Below are 22960 nucleotides of genomic sequence, written 5' to 3'. Positions count from 1 at the left end.
TGCATAGACGAAATAAAATTTCTTTGCAGTACAGTAATTTCAGCATGTAACACTGAGCTTTAGTTAATTCTCACAGGCAATTTGTGGTCCTTCATTATGTTCTAGCATTCAGCTTATGTAGTAAGAGACTACTCATCACTACTGCACTGCTTTGTTAACGTCATTTTCCTTTGTTTCCATGTGTCCATTTTCATCTTTCCTAAAGGTGCTTGTACGTGATTCAGCTGTGACTCAACTTTAGATAATACTTACTGCAGATCACTGTTTTTAATTGATTTTTTTAAAGCTACAATAATGAGTCATACATTATTTAAATAGTAGCCAAAATATTCCACCTACCATGTAACACAAAGAAGCCACTCATGACCTCACTGAAAAGGTCAACGCAACAGATTTTTCTTGATTTGTCACTTTTTGTGTATGTGTAATACAACTCCCATCCGCTGGGGGCAGACGTGACAGCAAGCACTCTTGACGTGAGCAGCAGCATTTCCTCCCGTTATGGACGTACCGGTTTCATGGTAGGAGAAACTGATACAGGAGCGGACACTATGAACGGCCATAAGCTTATACAGTCGTGTAGCCAGATTTAGAGCTTACCGCAGATCAGCTGTGAGACAAACTGCTGTGAGAGGACGACCAGAAACGGCAACCAACCACGAGACTTTAAAAAAATGTAGGTAACTTTGTGGTGATAGGAATCAACCGAAAAGGTGAACTTGTTGCTTTAGAATGAACTTTAAATGAGTTTCTTACTAATATTTAACCAGCGCCACTACGCACCAACGGGGTACTGCTTATTGACGCCTAAAGCTGTGAATAAGCACATGGGCATGCTAGCATGTCGCTGTGAATGCGAGTTCATCTAACTTGCACAGAAGTGGACGCCAATAAGGGAGGATTAGTTGATAAAAAAAAATATATAATAAAAAAAAAAAACCCACGTAACTACATCTTCCCAAAAATACTCATATCATTTGGGTGGTCCCGCGTTTCTTCTTATTTTTATGTCAATATTTCATCTGAAATGTGCTTAATTATTTTAGGATCAGGGGAGTTGTAGGCAATGAACCATCGAAAAACTACAACTCCCACAAAGCATACATTTCTTACTGCTGCTACTACCTGGGGGAAAAACTTTTTTGTCTGTAATAAATCTGTTTTCTGATTAACGAGAGCATTAAAACAGTATTACAACGTTTAGTTTAGCGTCTTACTTTCTGCTCTCTTTAAGGTACCCTATATTTATCTTGTTGCCCTCCCACCTCGTGTTATTTCTCACTATAAACGTTTTTGGGATATCTGGCCAAGGAAAAACATAAAAAGAAGCATCTTATAAGTGAGAGAGGTTACAAAATTTTGAAATGACGAGTAGTTCCTTATTTTTAAAGCATACAAGAGCATTAATATTACTAAAATATAGCAATATCGTTATTCTATTGTTGTATTTAAGGAATGTACACTGCTGTACGCAGACATGAACTGCGGTTATACTACGCATGTGCAGAATGTAGCGGACGACAACATCAAGTGTCTATTGCGCATGCGTGAAACTGAGTGGAGCTCGGAAAATAACGTTTTTAGTAATTACTGTTGGAAAATGTGACGTCCTCGCTTCATTCAGACGTCACATAATCACATCAGTGTTTTATGAACAAGCGGGAGTAATTTTAGTGGAAAATAACGTAGGAAATACACAACTAAAGTTAGAGGCGTGGCTTTGATCGCAGTGTTTCCCATAATGCATTGCGTGTGTGTAAATGTTTATAGTATATTTAATAATTTACTATGTAGCGTTTGTGTTTTCCTAAAACGTGGCGTGAAATTTCCGAACAGTATTATCGCGTCGTAGTTCGTGTCTGTTTAGTTGTGGCATTATTAAACGTTAAAGTGCAAACCGTAATAGAGACGGCTCTGTCGGAGAATGGGGTCGGGCTGCCGCTCCTTTTCTCTCCAGTACACTCTTGTTTCTCTTCAGATCGTATAAATCTTTCGCCTTTTACTAAAGATTTCCGTGGAGAGGAACAATAAGAGTTTGATCTAATTTTTTGATGCCCTGCGTTAGTGGGGCTTGTTGTACTGTTAAAAATAAGTTAGTAGTCATTCAAGGTGGAGGTTAGTTTATGTAGTAAGTAGATCGCAGTGTTGATTGGTGGTGTGTAATACTGCTGGTGTCATTCTGACACCACGTAAATATATGTGACCAGTACTGCCAATACTGACACTTTGCAATTTATAAAGGCAGCTTATGCACAAGAGTGCAGCGCATCATAATTTATGGCATGGAATCATCATAAGTTTGCAAATTTAAAAACACACCTTTCAGATTTTCCTGCATTTTGATACTAGGTTTTTTGGAGACAAGAAATATGCATGTGCCTGTCTCTAAAGCAAAGCATGTGTTGTTTAAATGTGCTATAGGCTAGAGCCTATTGCACTTGTATCACCCAATACCAGGGGGGTTTGCAATACTATTGATAGCTGAATCGATCTGCCAATCTCTAGTGTGGTTCTTGGTAATAGATACAAGTGTAAAGCCCCTTGTGTTACTTTCAAAACGTCAGTTTTCCATGGCCGTCCCCTTCACAATAAAAGCCCACATTTTGGCTGTCTTTTTGTACTAGTTTTACTAAATAAAGTAGCTTTGGTTATTTTGTTTTGTGTTTTTAAATTAACTAATAAATGTTAGTTTTTTTGTTGTAATTTATGGTAAAGTAAGTGCAATATAAAAAAAAGTATAGTACAGTACTATGTTTTGTGTTTTCCTTATCAAATAACACACCTATTCCTGTTTTGGTAGGGAATGTCTGCAAAGCATATATTGTGAAAGTTTATAAGACAATTGCATTAGTTTCTAAACATATGTTCCAAAAACAGCATAAGCTGTGACTTCAGCTGAATTTGAATTTTGGAAAAAAAACACACACACACACAGTCAGATAGTGGACCTCTTTACAGAAACAACAAAAAATATATAGAGCACACAAAACACTGCTGTTGATTTAAACATAATATGGAGATGTCAGTCATTTTAATGCAAAGTCCGAAAAAAGAAAAAGGTTTCTTTGACTCTCGAACAGTGACGGGAAGTTTCCAAACTCTGTTTTGCGTCATACCCGATGTAAGTGTTGTGGCTTCAATACTGAATATAATTAAAGTTTAAAAGTCAGAGTCAGACATCAAAAAGAAGGTAGTCAGTGCCTTATTCAGTAAACTCCCATTTCCTGTTGAAGGAGAGTATGTGAAGTAGCGTTGCATAGCCAGTAACACATTCAAATCAGTTTGACAGTCAGCTGTTTCGTTTCAGCATTTTCTCTCTTGGTGAGTTATTTATTTATTTACTTATTTAGTCCAAGAAAAACTTAAATTAAGAACAACTGCGATGTTTTTCTCACTGTCAGTCATTTTTCACATTTTGCATGCACAACCTGGGCTGAACCCAGTTTTGCTTCTTTAAGACGACTTTAATTATTGGTTTGTGACTCTAATGTGGACGACTTGACTATCATTTAAAATATCATATATAGAGATATACACTGCAGTGTGAATGCATCTGGGTTTTTTACTTAAGAAACAAATACAGCTTGGTTTTGAGTTGAATTAGCTGGATTAGTTGGTTTCAGCGTCAGTTTGTGCTGACTAAACTGCACTTCAGCCTTTCTCAAGAAGCTCTGTGGTGAAATTGTGACAGATAACTACTGTTTCCCCATTTAGAATGATAACAGCTGTTAAACATCAGGACCTCAGCGTACATGAACAGAATCTATTCATCCTTTAAACGCTCTCACATCTCAAGCGCACATAAAAATCCATGAGAGTAAGACAAGATCTCAGCATATGCTACTCCAGCATGTCGTATATAAAATGGAACTTACACGTTAGTTCAGTCACACCCCCACATTACATCTCTCACATCATACTTGGTAAGTGATGTGAGAGATGTCTTTTGGCAGTTTCTTTAGGCTTCTCAAGTTCCCGTTTCTGCGTTCAACATGTAAAAGCTGCTGCCCTGCGTGCTGTGTCAGCAGCTCTGACATCCACCTGTATGATCCCCGTTATATTATATATAACTTTAAATTATATATAAATAAACCTCTCTCTCTCTCAATATATATCTATCTATAGCAAATAAAAGCAAATAAATGCCTTCATGTCTCATCCTTGCGTGCACCGCCTGTTGGGTAACAGACACAGTGTTAACCACTCAGCTAAGGAGGAACTGCATGCTTGAGACACTTCCTAATATTTTCACACTTAACCATAGAAGGTAAATGAAGACTGACTTGAAACCCTGATCGTCGCAGGTCTGAACCCCTAACGTCAGCGTCTGGCGGTCCAAAGCAACAAAACTTCTGCGAGATCTCAACACTGGATGGAGACGTTAAAGAGAAGCTACGCGTAGTCTCCGAGCAGCCAGAGAAGGTCCACGCCGTTCCCATCCACCAACGCCCCGACCTGCTCGTTCCCTGCGCAGACCTCGTCAACTGTGAGTGGCAGAGGAGCCAGGCCGCCCGGGTTCACTCTCTCCAAAAGTCCTGCTCGGAGTTTCCCGTCAACCTGGTCCTCCTGCGGGGCCGCGGGGAGACAGAGAGGCTACTCGGCCACGCCAGGCTGTCCCGGGTCGTGGGTCACAGCGGCAGCCTTTTTGTCGAGTCAGTGGTTGTGTCCAAGGCGGAGCGAGGCAAGGGCTACGGCCGCACTCTGATGGAGAAGACCGAACGTTACGCCAGAAGTCGAGGGTTCAAGCGTCTCTGTCTCACCACCCACGATAAGCAGCACTTCTACGCCCACCTTGGCTATGTGCTGTCGACACCAGTGCAGAACGCGGGGGCCATGACGGCGTTCATTCCCATGGAGACGCTTCTGAGGTTCTCCCGAATGCCGAGTGAGGACACGAGCGTGCAGACGCAAACAAAGATGCACGCTCAAGGGGACGGAGACTCGGGAGGTGGTTGTGCTGTAGGGTCACCTCCATCCTTTAGTTTACCTCTTCCTCCTCCTTCATCCATCCCTACTCCCCCTCCACCACCTCCTCCTCCTCCCACTATCCCTTGTCCTCCCCCTCCCCCTCCTCCTCCTCAGTCTACAGGGCAGTGTGTAGTTCAGACTCTGACTGAAACTCCGTACAGAGATGCCAAAGGACTTCCCATCTACTGGATGCACAAGGACATTTGATGATCAGATACAGACCAAAAGACAGAAATAAGCACAAACTCACAAAACACAAACACACACGTACACAGACACACATATATTGGAAGAAGAAGTGTGACATAGAAAGAACCGTGCTAACAAACCAAAGAAGTAAACACTCAAACTCAATACTTTTACTTTTTCCACGTCACAGTTTGCAGAAGTATTTCCCAACACCTGTGAACAGACGCTGCGTGTGAACCCAGCTGCATGTGTATCTGTACGTCTGCATCACTGCACTGAGTAAAAGAGAAATGATGATGACCTCTATGAACATAAGGACCCAGCAATAAACTGGGGATAAACATTAATGCTTCAGTTTCACTCAAGAATGTACTTTTTTTTAATTGTAGTGACTGATGTTTGAGCCTAGCTGTGCACAGTGTAGCCTGTATGATACACAGACGGGATCTGCAGCAGCAGAATTAAACTCATTGGTTCAGTTTGCTGTGTTTACTTGAAAAGAGCTTTAATAATTGTAATTGTTACAACCAGTACAGCTGAGCAAAGTATAAACGTGACTCCTCTGCTCCCAGCTCCCAACGAGGGACCGTGCCACAGCAGAATTTACAGCCCAGGGTGTTTTTTTCTGGCAGTTAAGCAAATTAACTGCAGGCAGGAGCGCACACTCCCTGCAGATTATGACCTGGGTTATATTGTAATAAATATTACATATTTTCCTTGTTGTGTTTTTTTTATGTGTTTTGTAATCCGGGTTTTGAGGTTTGATTGAAACAAGAATAAATTAAAGATCATGATTTCCATATAAATGTGTTTTGGCCCTCAAATGTCGAGAAAAGGTGGCGCTGTCGCCGCTTCATGCGCAAAAGCGCAGCGCGGTGGTCATATTAAAAGCGCTTTGAGTGCTCCGTTGAGTAGAAAAGCGCAATATAAGAATCAGTCCAATTATCGTTTAGCCTTACACATCAGTGGGACCACACAGCTACAGCGATGGGGCACGCCTATCACTGCTCGGCACCGAGTGCGCGCGGAGAATCCAGGTTAGCGCTGGGGAGAGGAAAAACAATCCCTCATCTAAGCAGAATCTAATCTGAGCTCTGATCGGATGAGAGGGTGACTCACATCTCTCACCTCAGTGAAATATCAGTCTATCCCGGACTGTCTGAATGGCGGCATCAGTGTAACGTTTAAGGAAAGGGGGCGGAGCTCGATGCGCAACAGGTGCGAGGCTGCAGTTTCATCTTTGCAGCTCTTAGCCCGAAGATGCACACCGTCCACCTCCACCTGTCCATGTCTCAACTCCAATCGCTTCATCTGGAGTTCTTCAGCCGTAAGCTGGCTGTGCATTCAGCAGGAACTAGAAGCTCCACATCGGCTTTGACTGCTTCCCCTGCAGCGGATACACCAGCAGCGCCAGCTCCCCTCCTCCTGTTTCCTCACATTCAGAAAGGTTTGAAATGAGCAAAACTAAAAATAAGCTTTTCTGTGTTTGTTGAGCTGCTTTGATGTAGAATTTTTCGCAAAAATAATGCGAATCAGTCATTGTTGCACTAAGTGATAAATACTTCATATTCTCTGCATTGACAGCTCGGACCAGTGCAAATATAACCAATCTCAACCACTTAAGTAACTTCTTGCCCATCAGTCTTCCAAAATATGTCTGCTGCTGTTATTTTCTCATGTTATTTGTTATTTGGTTCATTGAAATGTTAAAGATTTCTTACAGTGGGTGAAAAATGATTGGAATAAAGAGACTTTCTTATCATTATAGCTTTGACTGGTCTTTTTTTTTTGCATTTCTTATCATGTTTTTCTGTCAGATAAAACCCCGTACTTGTATATACGAAGTTAACAATCTAAATGCAGAAAAGTTCATCAGGATGATTTCTTTCTCCTGCCAGGAAGGACACATCTGTGGGTGAGCAGCCATGGAGCTATCTCTCCTCCTCCTCGTCTTCCTCATCTCTTCCCTCCGTTGCACCTCGCTGCCACAGAATTCCCCCCAGGCGGATGCCTTTATCGGCACCTCGCTGCAAGCTGTGGCTGCAGCTCATCCCATCCTGCAGAACCAGCCTTTCATCCTGGTGTGGAACATGCCCACGGCAAACTGTCCGCAGCGATACAACATCCACCTGGACCTGGGAGACTTTCATATTGTGGAAAACAAGAAGGAGCGCTTCCAGGGACAGGTGATCATCCCTCATCCATTTATTTTACTGATATTCTACTTTAAATCCATAGAAAGGGGGCTGGTGAGGGCACTGCAACAGTGTAACAGAAAAAGGGAAAATGTTTGATTTTCCAGGAAATGACCATCTTCTACCGTGACCACTTGGGAAAATATCCATACCTCTCCCGAAATGGCAAGAAAGTGAATGGAGGACTCCCTCAGCTCGGCGACCTCGCCGCTCACCTCTCCCTCACGGTGACGCAGCTGTCCGACCTCCTGCGACCAGATTTCAGGGGCCTAGCCGTAATCGACTGGGAGGAATGGCGACCGTTGTGGGAGACGAACTTTGGATCTAAGATGGAGTACCGGAGGTTGTCCAAACTGCTGGTGAAACAGGAGCAACCAGATCTTTCAGAGCAGACAGTGACGTCGCTGGCGAGGCAGATGTTTGAGGAGAGCGCTCGGAAGTTCATGGAGGAGACGCTCCAGTCTGCGGTCAGAGAACGCCCCAAAGGCTTCTGGGGGTTTTATGGTTTTCCCGCCTGTTTTAACAAGAACAAGAGAAAGACAGGTTGATCTAACACTAACGTAGAACATGTTGGTTTTCTGGCAATCTGAACAATAATGACAACTCCTTTTGTACCGATGATACAGGCTGATCTCTGTCTTTTATTTGTATTTCTGTGTGATCAGATAAAACCTACACAGGACGCTGCCTCAGGGGGACCAGGCAGCAGAGTGATGAGCTGTCCTGGCTTTGGGCTAAGTCCTCCGCTCTCTACCCCAGCATCTACCTGCCACAGAAACTGGCAGGGTCTGCAGATGCAGCTCTAATGGTCAGGTACAAGAAATCAGCAAACCCAGAAATGCATTCACTTACACTCTGCTGCCTCAGGCACTCAAATATCCAGTCATGACAAGGGTATAAGCAGTCCTGTCATTTAGCTTTTGTTAGCCATGATGGCCAGACAGGTGGTTTCGCTTACTCACGGGCAGCTCTGTCTTCTTTAATCAGACACAGACTGCTGGAGGCTTTGAGGGTGGCGTCACGTTGGCCATATCACAACAACACCAGCCACGCCACACCCGTCCTTCCCTACGCCAGGCTAGCATTCACACACTCACTCACGTTTCTCAGTAAGGTAGGACTTTTTTTTAGCATACATCGCATAACATTAAGACTTTAAATATGTGGCATGACAAACTGTGTGTGTGTGTGTGTGTGTGTGTAGATGGACCTGGAGCACACACTTGGAGAGAGTGCATCACTGGGTGCAGCTGGAGTTATTCTGTGGGGAGAGCTGAAATTCGCCAAAAACAAGGTGTGCATGTGAGAAAACATTATCAGTGTGTGTGTGTGTGTGCCCATGTGTAACCATATTGATCTTCCCAAACCATCCAGAAACAGTGCATTCTCCTCAGAGACTACATCCACAATGTCTTGGGGCCCTTCGTTCGATCTCTGAGGTCTGACGCAGAGCGCTGCAGCCTCCAGCTTTGCCACGGCAATGGACGCTGCACCAGGAGACACCTAGGCTCTGGCCACCGGCTCAGTGACTCTTCCAAACATTTCCAGCAACACTTCATGTGTCATTGCTACCAAGGCTGGACGGGGCAGGGGTGCCAAGACAAGAAGAGCGAGAGCAGAGAGGAGGAGGATTGACCTGAGCTTTTTTGTTACGGTGCTGTCAGTTTATGAGTTCATGGGGATAATAATACTACTAATGGAAGTTACAGTTTTGAGCAGTGTGGTCCAAGTTCATTTTAATTTCATTAGTCCAAAGGGTTTTTTTTAAAATTTTGAAATCTTCTCTGCCCTTCCTGTTTTCCAGTGTAACCAGTGATTAACACCTTGCTGTAAATCCTTTGCATTCCTATTTATGGAGTCATCTCTTGATTGTAAACTTTAACAATGATACACCTACCTCCTCGAGTGTTCATGACTTGGTCAGAGGTTGTGAAGTTGGTATCCATGGAGATAATTCTGCCATCATGCACTTTAATTGTCACCTGTGGTCTTTCAGTTGTTTAGACTTTTTGGCTGTTTCTGTGGCCGAGTTAAGATTTAGTTATCTTGTCATAAATGAAAGGAAGAAAAGAAACTGTGTTTGGCTACATCAACGGGACCTGTACTTAAATTTGACTCTAATGGACATTGCATAGGAAGACTAAAGTGTAATGACAACCAAACAACAGGATCATTTTGTTTTATTGTTTTACTGTTGCAAGATTTTTTTTTAACCAATAGTAAAATAGTGTCTTGTTACCATGGAAGAAAAGACAAATTTAAAACTTGACATGTGTACATTAAATCTGACTGAAAAATCCCATCAAACATCATCATGAACGACAGAAAACTGTAAATAAACGACTTGGTGAAAACACCTAACTATACATGTACGCAGTCACTCTATCAAATACTTGGCAAAGTTGATGAAATCAGAAGTCCATTTAATTTTCTGGCCGTCCACAGCATTTGTACTTCATGTGTTTCCTGTGATGCCCATAGCGAGTCACCCAAAACGACTGACAGCACAGTATAAAAACAGCTTGTACATTTTTAGACACAGTGGCAATGACATAATGGTCTGACATTATTTCAAGCAATGTGAGATCAACCACTTCCCTTCACTGCCACCATTAAACAAAAGCTTTATTTAAAAGTCCTTCTCAAATAATCCTAGTAAACCTAGAAGTTGGTTTTCAGAAAACTCCAATCTCATATTTCTACGGTAATAATCTGAAAACGCTGCCGGTGTTTTGTTTTCTGTGCGTATCTTCCTCACGTCCCTCCTGCCACTCTCTTGGCTGTCAGGTTGTGCCTCAGTGCGTGCAGCTCTTGGATCAGCAGTGACAGCTCTGTGGACGCAGCCTCTTTTTCTCTCACTGCCTCCGTCAGCATCCGTATTGCACCGCCCTGCTGGACTGGAAGAGGAGCAGACAATAAATGTTTGCTTTTGTTTGCACATTTCTTTCTTTTTTTTCTATTTCTTTTTTTTTATCTCACCTAAGAAGTAAAAAATTAGTAACACTGTGAGCAGAAGCAAAGTGATAATAGCACAGCCCATGGCATAGGCCCGGGATGAACTTGGCGTCAGCATGTCCTGCAGTCGGCTCTGCCAGGATTTGCTGCCTGGGTGGCCTCTTTGATTGGCCACTGTTGTGTCGCAGGTATAAATGTTCCCATTTGGCGAAGGTGTGTACGCCGGACGAGGAGGCCTCATTCCTGAAATCGCATTTAGAGTCAGTGTGAGTGTTTGTATGTGTCTCTGCAGTGTGGATGGTGTGTTTGGGGCGATTTTACCTTTGTGGCTGTGCTCGGGGTGTGTTCGGTGGAGGTCGTTGATGGAATCGACAGAATGCAGCTCGATCTCGGTGAGATCTCTGTCGCTGACCCTGTAGAACTGAGGAGTGGTCTGGGTGGAAGAGGGCCTCGACATGTCTCCTTGTCTTGAGAGAAAAATGAGGAGGAAAATATGCTCACTGTCTGCTTCAAAAGGCTCTCAACAAATGAGCAATTACTTTGTTGATAATTTAAATAAGAGGTGCTCTGAAATGCAAAGAGAGGCTGTAGATTTTTAAAGTTCCATAATAATAATAAATTTGAAGCTTGGGTCTGTAAAGATTATGTTTCTATACCAGAGCTCTGTTCCTGTGGAACCAGCTCAGACCTTAACTCAGTCATCAACTTTCGTCTATTCTCTCCCATAGTTTGTGTTTGGTTCACATCTCTCTGTGCTCTCCCTAAGGTGGCTTTACCGAAGGTCTCTTCCTGTTAAAACGTAGATCTTCCTTCCTACTGTCACCAAGTGCATGCTCACGGGGGATTATCTGATGTTTGAGGTTTCCTTTCTAATATTGCTTTCCTTCTTGAAGTGAATGCTGCTGCGTGTTGGTGGTAGGTAGGTAAATTTGAACTAAACTGATCTCAGTCACTGCCTTTGGAAAGTGGACCACGGCTGCAAGAAAAAGGATTTTCATAAAATATGACCAAAAACATTGTAGGATTTTTCACACAAGTCCTTAAAGTAGTAAAATAGGCCCAGATTAAGTAAATGAAGCATTAGATTCAGACTGGGTTATTTATCAGTGAAAATGTGCCAGTATTACACAACTTTCAGTGAAGATTTTAAGCCTTTGCTTTCAGTATGTGTAATTTGCTTTAATCCTACAAACCATCTTGGAGGAATTTTATCCCATACAGAAAAGCTTTAGGATGTTGGTGGGTTTCCTCAGATGCTCACTTCAGGAACATTTCTACTGGATTTAGGTCAGGTCAGGACTTTGACTGCTCAAACCCCCAAAATTCATAACCCAGAGTCAGTTAAACTCCAGGGATATCACTCTGTCCGGTTAGGAAGCTTCAACCACGTCTGACACTTTGCTCAGAAACATGTACACGAGTAACCCAATCAACATCATTGTGTGCTTCTCCTGTTCCTCCTGCTGGGTTGAAGTGCTTCTACAGCCCTTTCCAGCTCTTCTTAAGTAACTGCATGTTACCCGGCATCTCCTCCACACTCTGGAGACTGTGCTGACCCAGCAAACCTTTTTGTGATGGCATTTATGAAGGTGCCATCCTGGAGGAGCTAGACGACACATGTAGTCACAATAACACTAGCACAAAAAAAGCAAAACTAGAAAAAAATCATCCAGGAGGGATAAGGACAGAGAAACAGTCTATAACATCTGCAAAACGATTCCTTTTTGGGCGCTGTCTTGTTTTTGCTTCTCTGATGAATCTGTTGTCACTTTCAGTGAAAGGATTTGAAATGGATTTGAAACTGATTCATAATGGCTTATACTTTCTAAATGAACACACTGACATCCCTAAGGTTGAACAACACCACCCTGTTTCATGCTGTAGATAGGAGAATAATGTGTCTACCTTTACTCAAACACAACATTTGCTCCACAGAGGTTGTTAGAGAAGCCTTCAGCGGCTTAGATGCTATATCCAACATTGCTTTGTGACTTTCCAGACTATCACATGACTGGTTCTCCTGGTTTCTCTCATGCCATGGAAATTCCCAGTCTTTTTGGAGTATGATTAAATGAAATGAGGACACGGATACTAAATAAGTAAACACAGATTAGGTCTTTTTTGGAGGGAAGAAGTTTGTGATATATTCTGCTGGTGGAATAAAGCAGCAGGTGACAGCTCGGGGTATGAGGGTTGCCTATTTGAAGAGAAAACACACAGGTCATATGGGCAGCTGATTAATCAGAGCTATTATTAAAGCTGGCTGCCTAACCGATAAAGGCACAGTGCTGCTTGAATTTCAGTCAAGGGCCAAAGGAGGTTTCTATCTGGAGACTACCATAATTATAAGTGGGATACATGATTTCATGAACCCATCTAAATAATGTAAACTCATGGACCTGAGCAGATTTCTTTTACTGGATAAGTACAAAAAAGTAACATTTTCTTCTCACCTACCTTGTGTCACCATGAACAAACGCTGTGTTAGATTTTGTCTCTTCTCGTCAGTCACTCTTCTTGCTCCCCCAGTTCTCACACATCCAGACACCCGATGGCCAAAACATATGGCTGCACCCAGTGGCACAGCAGTTAAATCAATTCGATCTCCTGATGGGTCTTTCAGGAGCCACACTGTGACAAAATAAATCCAAATAAACTCAGGTTCAATCCCAACAGTGAAATCTTATTATTTTAAAGCCAAAGGGAAAGTGTAGATTTTTCCCAAGGGTCCTACTGCTCCTGAGAGTCACCGAGCAACTGCAGGATGCCCCAGAGCCGCCCCTCCTACTGCTAACTATGTTTGTGTGTCTGATTTAGCCCACCCTAGTTTTTTTCACCCCTGCTCCAAGCATGCTCGTGCACATGCCCCAGCTTTCCAGGCCCTAAAGGCCTAAAATAGCAGAAGGGACACGGGGTTATTATTAGCTGCTCAGGCTAAAGGATGACTCAGAGATCTGGGTGGAGGGCATGATGGGGGTACAGAGGGATAAACACACTCATAAATACTCACAAGGACAAATATCACAGTCTGGCAGCTTCACCTGGCCAAAATATCCTCTGAAGTATGAGAATCAAGAGTGGATGCTGTAGTATGTACAGAGAGGATGGAGTAACTATGTGTCATGTTATACTAAATGCTGATAAAAGATGTTAGGGTCATCGTGAAAAATCATCAAAATGTGCTTTGAAAACAATGAAAGCAATGGCTCAATGCGGCCCATTTTAAGTCTTTTCTGATGTTTTTTTCATTTTTTGAATGAGAGCAAAAAATCTGCATGGAGGTGGACGTGAGACCTGCTCCAACCTGTATGGTTTGGAGGCGATGGCATTGACAAAAAGAGAGGAGGTGAATCTGAAGATGTTACAATTTTCATTGGGAGTGACCAGGATGGACTTTAAGTGAGTACATCAGAGGGAGATGTTAGGGTGAGGAGTTTGGAGACAGATTCAGAGCCATGGCTGAGATGGTTTGGCAGAGGAGGGGTAGTGGATATATGGAGCTGCTAGGCAGGAGGAAAACGGGAAGACCTCAGAGGATTGATGGATGTAGTGAGGGAGGACATGCAGAGGGTGTGGAAGAGAAGAATGTTAAGGATATGGTGAGATGGAGGAAGATGATCTGCTGTGGCATCAGCTCAAAGAAGAAGAAGCAGCTGAGATTAAAACACAACCTAGCACAACTAGCCATAAATGTAACATCAAACTCGTATTTGAATCGCCACAATCTGCAGATTTTTCAGGCTCTTCTTCACTAGCTATGCTGAAAGATTTTTGGTATTGTATAAAAATATTGACACTGCATGAAAATCGGGTTTTACTTTATGTAAGGGCAGAAACACTCCAGAGCGAAACATTTACACATTTCTCAGGCTGAGCTGATATAAATATAAAAATTTTATTCTGAATTTAGTCTCCCAAAGAAAGAGAACTTTAAGGATTTGTTGTTTATGTGTAAAACACCAGAATTTCATGAAGCTGATGTGAACAAATGTATTTTATTTTATTTTATGAATGAATGAATGAAGTGGGGCGCCAGTAATTTTTCAGGTAACACCCACTTTGTGTTTTCTTTAATAAGGTTCAGCGTCTGCGCGCCAGCGGTCCAGCAACTACATTACCCACAAGTCCTCGCGGCTAATCATTGCGCTTCATGTGGTTTTGCTAGGTAAGAGCAAACTGCACTGAGTGAAGAGTCCAAAGAGTTTAGAAGCACAGCGGAAGTGTTACCCCGTCAGGAGCAGCGAGAGTGCGTGCTGAATTTAGCGGGGAATCAGGTGTCATAATGTGGGCTCGGTTGACGGTTGGAGCCGGGGCTTCGGGGCTCGGGTTGCGGGCTGCACGGGACGGTTTGCTGCGGTTCTTTGGAGCTGGATGTGCGGGGAGGAGGCAGCAGCAGAGCCGGGCTGCCAGCACAGAAGTAAGCAGAGCCGTGAACTTCACTCCTTACAAGTGTGCCAAAGGCTTTTGGCGTTAGACTTCACGCGCACCTTTTGTTGTTATGAGTTATTTATCTATTTGCTGAATTTTCACTTATTTAATTTCTCACGTGTTCGATATTACTTATTAATAATTTTTTTTTTAAACTCTAACCTGTCCTGTGGTGTGTTTATCCTACTTTTGTATTTCAAGAAATTCCAGTGAAAGGACAATTTCAGGCCTATAACTCATCAGATTTAGATGATTTTTGATTGGCTCTCTGAACGAGCCTCGCTCTATTATTGTTACTGCCTACTGTGTGTGTCTTTAGCCCTGTCTACCTCCCCTCACCCCCAACAGGTCACCTCAGAGGCCTGCCTGCCTTCCTGTTAAAAAGGACTTTTTCCTTTCCACTGTCGCCAAGTGCTTGCTCATAGGGGATTGGTGTGATTGTCTGATTGTTGGGGTTTCTCTTTAGTGCTGTAGGGTCTTTACCTTACACTATAAAGCTCCTTGAGGCGACTGTTGTTGTGATAGGGTTAGGGCTTGAATTAATACAGTATTAACATGTGAGTTTTTGACAGCATCGGCTCGCCCATGCGCACATAATGTACATCTGTCCCTGCAGAGTGGCCCTCCCCCCTGCCTGCTTCACTTCACTGAGCTGCACAAAATGGCTTTATTAAAACCACGAGTGACTGACTCTGCGGTACTGTCAGCAAGATCTCAGTTTAATGTGGGGCCATCTTACCCTTTTATCCAGCTTTTTACTCCTTCATGTCATCCCTATGCTTTTGTAGGTTTGTATGCAAAGGTGGTTTGGGTCAAAACAATTGATCAAGATAGGATCAGTCTTGTTCTTTCACTCTTATAATACCCAAAATATCATAAGTACAAAGCAGTATAAATCCACAAAGGCTTAAGAGTATATGGGTCTAGTTGATACTGCAACCAGAGCAGCTACATGCCTTCGGTTTGTTCACAGTAACAGCTGACTGTGGACAGTTTGGAAAGGTGCAGACACACTCTGTCCCACAGTGTGCTGCTGCTGCTGTGGCTGATAAGCCCACCTTCACCAGCTGGTTCAAAGGTCAGACTGAAGAGAGCATGAAAGAGAGAGGCCTATCAGCTGAGCTGTGTGTTAATCAAAGATGTGTTGTTATTGTGTTCCTGCTCACTGTGGTATTTGCAGAACATGCTAAACTACTAAACCTGTTAGAAACACTTTAATAGATTTAATATCATGCAAGAAATCAGCAGTCGCAGTATTTCATCCGTGGACTTTTACTACAAGCCTGATGTTTTCTTTTCCCCAGGCTGCCTTGAAGAAGACTCCACTATTTGACTTCCACAGGGACCAGGGGGGAAAGATGGTGGAGTTTGCAGGCTGGAGTATGCCCGTTCAGTATAAAGACAGTCACATTGCCTCTCACATGCACACCAGAGAGCACTGCTCCATCTTTGATGTCAGCCACATGTTGCAGGTGAGGCATGCGCTCTTAAACGTGGGTGCAGATTTCAAGTAGAGCATCGCAACTTGGATGTACTTGTAAATATTGGGAGCAGAGTGTGACCCCTGTGTCAAACAATGAGTTTGTCAAGTGAAGAAATGTACATGTTAGTCACATCATGGAAGAGTAAAAATAATGTCTGGCTGTTGTTCTTATCCACCACCCAAATCTCCAGGAAACTGTTGCTGTTAAAGATTTAATTACAGACTTTTCGTTTTTCTCCGTCAGACCAACGTCCACGGCAAAGACAGGGTGAAGTTCATGGAGTCACTGGTGGTTGCAGACATCGCAGAACTCAAGGACAACCAGGTACACAAAGGATTGTTTTGTTTCTGCTTTTACTGACTTTTTGTTCACTTTGAGGCAAGCGAGGGGAAGCTGTGGACACAAAACTAGCAGAAGATCACCGTTTAACTTGACATGTTGACTTTAATCCATTTTTTAAATTATTTTTACTTCCAAAAATATAACTGTCTGGTGCTGAGCAGGCAGTGTACACAGTTTTTACTGAGAGGGTTTCCTCTAAAGCAGCTGCCGGTTGTATTTAGAGACAAAAACAATGAGACTGTATCCACTGCAACATGAGGCCATCAGTTCACTCTCATTGTCTGAAGGATTATAAAGCATATATCTTTAATCAACTTAAAAAAAATAAAAACTGGCTGGACCACATTGAACTGGATTTTCTCTTATACACAGAGGTTCAAACATATACATACATGTATGTATATACATGTACATATATGCAGCCTGTTTTATCAGTTCCAAAATCAGTTCCAAGATCTGTTGGAGCACCCAACTGTGTCCAAGTTTCAACCATCTAGCTGTTGATTTGAGGTGAAGTTGAAGAATTTGGACATAGTCCTCATTCTGCATTAATCAAACTATTTTGTGTAATGTACTCGTATCACTGGTAGTAAAGCTTCACCTTTACTCCTCCAAACATAACTGCTGTCATTGTGGCCAAAAAAGCTTCTCTTATCTGACTATAAAACTGTTTCTTGTCCATGTGAACGGCTGCAAATTCCATTCAAGCTTCAAGATGCTGATTTTGGAGCGTGTGTTTCTTTCTTAATCAGCACCCTTTTAGTTCACAGCAATGTAAAACCTCAGTGGACAGTGATGATGGCGTTTCAGCAGTATACAGTTTATGACAGGCTTGAGTCCTTGTGGTTCCTGGTTTGTTTGTCTTTCCTCCAGTTGTTTGAACTGATGATCTTGGAATCTGCAGTTGTTTAGAAATGGCCCCAAGAGACCTTCCCAGCTTGGCTAAATCTGAAGTTTCTCTTCTGGCATCTTCACTGAGTTGGGTTTTCAGATATTCTGAGTATGGCTAATCCAGTGACTGCAAGAGAGACTTAAAGAAGAGAAACTTAACATAAACACGATGTCCACAGTGTCCTGTTTTCTGTTTCCTTCATTTCCTTTTCTCTTTCTTGCCTCACCTCCAAGGGCACGTTGACCCTCTTCACTAATGAGAAAGGTGGGATTATTGATGACCTCATTGTGACAAAGACGGACCAGGGCTACCTCTACGTAGTCTCCAACGCCGGCTGTGCTGACAAGGACTCTGCTCATATGAAGGTGAATTCAAGAAATGTATGTAGCAAACAGGCCGGGAGTTAAAAAGCATCTGATGTGTGTGGGTGTGTTTTGCTTTCAGGCCAGACTGGCAGAGTTCAAATATGCTGGTTTTGATGTGGATCTGGAGTTTCTTGATTGCGCACTGATTGCTGTGCAAGGTAGAATATTTGTGCGACAGTCTGCCTTCTTTTTCTTTTCATCGGTGCCCTTACTATAGTCTTCATCACTTCCTTTCCTTTCTACTTCTCTTCCTCCTTCCTTTTCATCTTGTTTTACTTTCCTCTGGTTTTGCTTTCCCTCATTCACTCTTTCTCTGTCCATCCATGAATTTTGGCTATTGCTTCTGATTTTTTTTCTTCTTCTGCTCATCTTAGCTGGCGTCACTTTTTCTCATTATCAGTATTTCTTCAGTCACGTTGTTTAAAAAAAATAATACATTCTTTCATTGTTTCCTCTTTGAATCCTTCATGAACTGAAGAGTGAACTCCTGCAGTTTAGGTGTCTCCGGTCTTGCAGATAAGAATTTATTTGCATGTCTGCAGGTCCCACTATGTCTCGGGTGCTCCAGGCGGGATTGAAGGAGGACCTGAGTAAGCTAACTTTCATGACCTCTGCCCTGGCCACGGTGTTCGGTGTCCCTGACTGCAGAGTAACTCGATGTGGATACACTGGAGAGGACGGGGTGGAGGTGAGCACATATGTGTGTGTTTGCAGGTACTTTCATGCTTCGGGACAACTAGTTTTTTATTATAACTTGTGTTTAATGGACAGTGTTTTTTTTTTTGTTTTTTTTTAAAAAAAAGGCTGTATTGGCAAGCAGTTCTGTGGACTAACCCACGCCTCTCTGCAGACCCTGTCCCCCATCACTCCCTCTGCCAACCAAAAGCCTGTGCAAGTCTTTGAATGTCCGTTATTGCCTGGACAGTGTGTTATTTCTTTCTAACCTCAGTGTGTAACTCTTATTAGGCCTGGTCTTTAGTGAGCTAACCACTGGGACTTGTGCAAAAGCCCACACTTTCAGATACAGTGCCATTTATGGAAAGGAGTGCAGCTCTAAAAGAGGCATATGTGACATATCGAAACCACAAATGCAAAACCAAATGTGAGGCCGAAGTCAAAAGACTGTGGACTAACTACTCTGTATCCTGCCATTATTGATTCACAAGCTGTCTGTTTAAAGAAAGATCACAGTTACTTGCTGATATGCACCCCCTCCCTGCACTCGCTCAAAAAAGAAGAACAGGGTGGATGTGGGTGGATCTCTCCATCTATCTTACAGAGCGTTGGTGGCAGCTTGATTTTCTTTGTCTTCATTTCACTCGGTGCTCAGACTCACATCTGTTTACTATACTTATTGTAACTGTTTGAGTTATCAAGCTAATTACCTGTTTCTCTTAAATATTTTAAAATATTAATCTGAAATTAATGGTGAGTGACCCTTTAGTGAAGTGTCTTAAACATTTGACTAACAAGTTAAAGTTCGCAGGTTTTTGTATCCAGGAGGAGACAAATCCCTTTGGGTTTGTGTCAGGAAGTTGATTCTGCTGTTTGAAAAAATAAATAAAAAATCTAACAAATGAAACATGCAGAGGTACCTGCTGTGGTGACCCCTTCTGAATAAGGGAGCAGCTGACAGCAGCTTCTTCTTCTTGATATGTAATCAACATCTTGAAGTAGTCTCGATACACTTGCTCTTATTTGGGCATTCATTTGATGCAAATCATGTTTGAGGAAATGTCCTCTCTGCAGACTGCTTTTCTTTGATTGTTAATTGTTAACAACAAAATTGAGTTTATATATATTTTTTTTTTGAGCTATCACTGTAGATCTGCCTGGTTTCTTGTAGATATAGCAGAACTAGATGGCGCTCTATCGCTCTCCAAGACAAAAAGACTCGCCAGTGTCTCGTTCCAGAAATTCTTACTCAAACATCCAGAAACCTTATTGTGAGCGCTTAATCTAGGAAATGTTTTGTGTTGGCCTAATTACAGCAGCCAGCTGTATCACTCTGTACAATAAAGAGATTGTATAATGAAAGCTTCACAGGATGCAAACCTTCAAACTAGCTTAATTACTTTTAGCTAGCTGCACATGTCTTTTGATTGGCAGATATAAAATAGTTCCTACATGAACCTACACACACACCAGGGTCTGTGGCTGACAGATCTGTAGTAAACTTCTCCAAAACGGGGATAAATGGCACAATGTATCATTACATGTGTAGATGTAATTTTGAGGTGAAGTCTCCATTTTAAATTTGTAATTCTCTTAACTTTATTGGCATTAAAGGTACTTGGATAGAGACGTGGCTCTACAGTTTACCTGTGTCTCTGTGTGTCAGATCTCCGTCCCTGAGTCCAGAGTGGTGGAGCTGACGGAGAAGCTAGTGGCCAACAGTGAGGTGAAGCTGGCCGGGCTGGGAGCTAGGGACAGTCTACGACTGGAGGCGGGGCTCTGTCTCTATGGCAATGACATCGATGAGACCACTACACCTGTGGAGGCCACGCTTGTCTGGACCATAGGTTGGAGTTTCATTTTTTTTGGTCGTTTATTATTTTTTTCTAACTGCTGCTTTTGTGTGAGGCTGTGATGAAACTTGTGATTTTGTTTTCATTTGCCACTTAATAAGCAGCTGTCGACTAAGGCGTCACTCAAAGGTAAACGTTCTTCTGATTGGTCTCCGATGGCGAGAAGCAGCATGTGTTTTAGGATCTTTTTCTAATAGTTTCACAATTACATAGCAATTAGATACCACCATCTGATAATTTGGAATTACACATAAGAATTTTTTTTTTTTTTTTTTTTAAGACGATCCCAGATGTTGTGCACGCCTGCCTTTTCATTCAGTCTGTCAATGAACTCTGCTGGTGTCTCACACACAGGAAAGCGCAGACGCCAGGCCAAAGATTTCCCCGGTGCTGACATCATCGTACCTCAGATCAAAGCCAAGACAGCCAGGAAGAGAGTGGGTCTGGTGTCCACCGGCCCCCCAGTCCGGCAGCACACGCCTATTCTCAGCCCTGACGGAAAGGTCATAGGTCAGAATGTGCCAAAGTGCAAACACAGACATAAAAAACAATTATGACAGTATTGTTGTTTGCCACAGTATCTGTTATGATGTTGCCAATTGGGGTCTCCAGAGTCAGACATTTTCAAATCTTACATGTTAGGGCTTTAAAATAAATATGATCGCATTGTTTGTATTTCTGTGGCATCATATCAAATGTCAGCGAGATGATTGTTAAATGTTTCTTCACACACTGCATCATTGCAGACATAGTGCCTGTCATATAGAAATAAATGACACAATTTCCTTGGAAAGACAAATTCATTTATGTGTTTTGTACAGGTGAGGTGACCAGCGGCTGCCCCTCTCCCTGCCTGAAAAAGAACATTGCCATGGGTTACGTGGATGCGGCGTTCGCCAAAAATGGAACAGCCATCCAGGTCGAGGTCAGGAAAAAGGCAGTGCCGGCCACCGTCAGCAAGATGCCCTTTGTGCCCACCAAGTACTATACTGGTTAGGAGTGACATGTATGGCGAGTATAGGTGCTGCTGAGCGTTCCTTCAAACGATCCTGTATTTGCCAGCACTGCCCCCTCATTCTTAGCCCACAATATAAAATTTACAGATCTTCACTGGTGAGTCCGAGAGAGGAGAAATTAGTCCAAAAATGACTACTGACTATTGATCGGTCACTGTAACGCACAAATATATGAAGTTTAAAGTAGTCACAGTGTTCATATTCAGAGTCACCAGGGCTGCCGCTTTGAGGATGGACATTATAGGAGCTCACGGACAAAACAGGGTGACCAGATGACCCTCTTTATAATGGACTGCTAAGCATTTTTATCCCTTGTCCCCCCCGTCCCACATATTAAGAGGTGTGTCCCACATTTTGACTGGCTCTGCAGGATATGCACGTCTATAAAGTCTGGCTTTTAATCAAACTATCTGAAGAAAGCAGGGAAGGCTTTGTCTTATATTCAAGTGGAAGTTAGTCCCATGTAGAGCCACGTAGCTCGTCTAACGCTCTGCCCATCAGGGAAAGACGATTTTGGTAAATATGATGGAAACTGCCACAAAGAAAATGAATACTATATCCTGGGAAATTCAATTTTTGTCTGGCTAACAAGTTCCACACCATCTCGTGTTTTGGGATCTGGTCACCCAACATACAAAGACTTTGCGCAGACTGCCAGTCCTTTAGTCATTCAGTATTATGTGTGTGTGTTTGGTTAAGACATTCATGGTGCACTAACATGGGTTCCCCTGTGGATGATGGGGCCGAGACGTTGTTCCGAGACCAAGTTGTTTTGTTTTTGTTTTTTTGTTTAATGAAATACCTTGCTGCACTTTTATTTTTCCAGTGGGAGTAACAAAGATGTAAAACACTAGCATTTCACTTTTTATCGCTAATGAAACATGATATCATTTCGGTTTGTCACTGCTGGACCAAAAACAGAAACTGCACACGACACATTTCTCTTTTTAAGGTTTTCTGAATGTCATAAACCAAATTTCCAGTAACCATGGTTTTATAAAATGCTTGATTTGTAAACGGGGGCGACTTGTTGTCCTTCCATGCAAAAAGTCTCTGTCTTAAGTGTTGTAGTTGCATTTGTGGTATTGAGGGTTTTTTTTTTTTTTTTTTTTATGTTCATTTTTTGTTTTTGCTCTTGGTTTGGTGATTCGTAAAGAAAATCATAAGATAAGAACACTTTGCACCTGGGCAACATGTGGTACAAGACTAACTTGAAAAAATGTTAATTGTAATTATTTTCTGTTTTCTGTCTGCTTCTAAGGAAATCTTAATTATCAAATGGGACACTGTCTTATGCATGCATGTCTGCAAAACTACTGACTCTTAGGTTTTCTTGAACATTTGCTGTGAGTTTGTACTAATACTTGGACAAATTATGGAGTTTTTGTAAACATTTTCTATTGATATGAGGTCTTTTCTTTAATAAAGGTGATTTCTGTTCAATTCTTTTTTTTTTCTTTTTTTTTTCTGTCATCTTCAACATCCTTTGTCCAGAATATCCATTACTCCTCTTATGCACAGGTCCATCTGAGCCTTGCCTCCCCCCACCTCCAGCTCCGTATCCTGTATTTATTGTTAGTGTCACCATCTCCAAATGT

At 42.4% G+C, this 22960-nt stretch overlaps 4 protein-coding genes and 1 non-coding gene across 7 annotated transcripts; 4 read left to right on the top strand and 1 right to left on the bottom strand.

The window, feature by feature from the left end:
* The first annotated feature begins 255 nt into the window (after positions 1-255).
* LOC116324684 (N-alpha-acetyltransferase 80) lies at positions 256-6100 on the top strand. The gene is made up of 2 exons (XM_031745386.2): positions 256-676; positions 4305-6100. Coding segments are annotated over exons 1-2 (873 nt in total). The 5' UTR covers positions 256-674; the 3' UTR covers positions 5176-6100.
* LOC116324702 lies at positions 1959-2072 on the top strand. The gene has a single exon (XR_004199796.1). It is a non-coding gene; the product is annotated as a U5 spliceosomal RNA (small nuclear RNA).
* hyal3 (hyaluronidase 3) lies at positions 3009-9718 on the top strand. Of its 3 annotated transcripts, none has more exons than XM_039604180.1 (7): positions 3009-3321; positions 7056-7343; positions 7460-7895; positions 8018-8165; positions 8340-8461; positions 8557-8646; positions 8727-8940. In XM_039604180.1, exons 2-7 carry the CDS (start codon positions 7083-7085, stop codon positions 8795-8797), a joined length of 1128 nt encoding a protein of 375 aa, XP_039460114.1. In that variant the 5' UTR covers positions 3009-3321; positions 7056-7082; the 3' UTR covers positions 8798-8940. The 3 variants fall into 3 exon arrangements, with proteins under 3 accessions (XP_039460114.1, XP_031601274.1, XP_039460113.1); XM_031745414.2 differs by having other exon boundaries at positions 3156-3321; positions 8340-8466; positions 8727-9718; XM_039604179.1 differs by lacking the exon at positions 3009-3321 and adding an exon at positions 6283-6604 and having other exon boundaries at positions 8340-8466; positions 8727-9718.
* Positions 9719-10106: 388 nt separating this feature from the next.
* si:dkey-20d21.12 (uncharacterized protein LOC556245 homolog) lies at positions 10107-14265 on the bottom strand. The gene is made up of 3 exons (XM_039604181.1): positions 12765-14265; positions 10332-10774; positions 10107-10249 (listed from the first exon to the last, which is right to left on the bottom strand). Exons 2-3 carry the CDS (start codon positions 10762-10764, stop codon positions 10107-10109), a joined length of 576 nt encoding a protein of 191 aa, XP_039460115.1. The 5' UTR covers positions 10765-10774; positions 12765-14265.
* Positions 14266-14444: 179 nt separating this feature from the next.
* amt (aminomethyltransferase) lies at positions 14445-22805 on the top strand. Its single transcript, XM_031745381.2, has 9 exons — positions 14445-14724; positions 16040-16207; positions 16463-16543; positions 17687-17818; positions 17898-17976; positions 18361-18506; positions 20160-20340; positions 20701-20856; positions 21168-22805. The coding sequence occupies exons 1-9, from the start codon at positions 14590-14592 to the stop codon at positions 21341-21343; spliced, it is 1254 nt and encodes a 417-aa protein (XP_031601241.1). The 5' UTR covers positions 14445-14589; the 3' UTR covers positions 21344-22805.
* Positions 22806-22960: the final 155 nt, after the last annotated feature.

Source organism: Oreochromis aureus, linkage group 20 (genome assembly GCF_013358895.1).
Source record: "Oreochromis aureus strain Israel breed Guangdong linkage group 20, ZZ_aureus, whole genome shotgun sequence".
Taxonomy (NCBI): Eukaryota; Metazoa; Chordata; class Actinopteri; order Cichliformes; family Cichlidae; genus Oreochromis; species Oreochromis aureus.
Note: the sequence above shows the minus strand (reverse complement) of the source record. Positions and strands in the feature narration are given on the sequence as shown.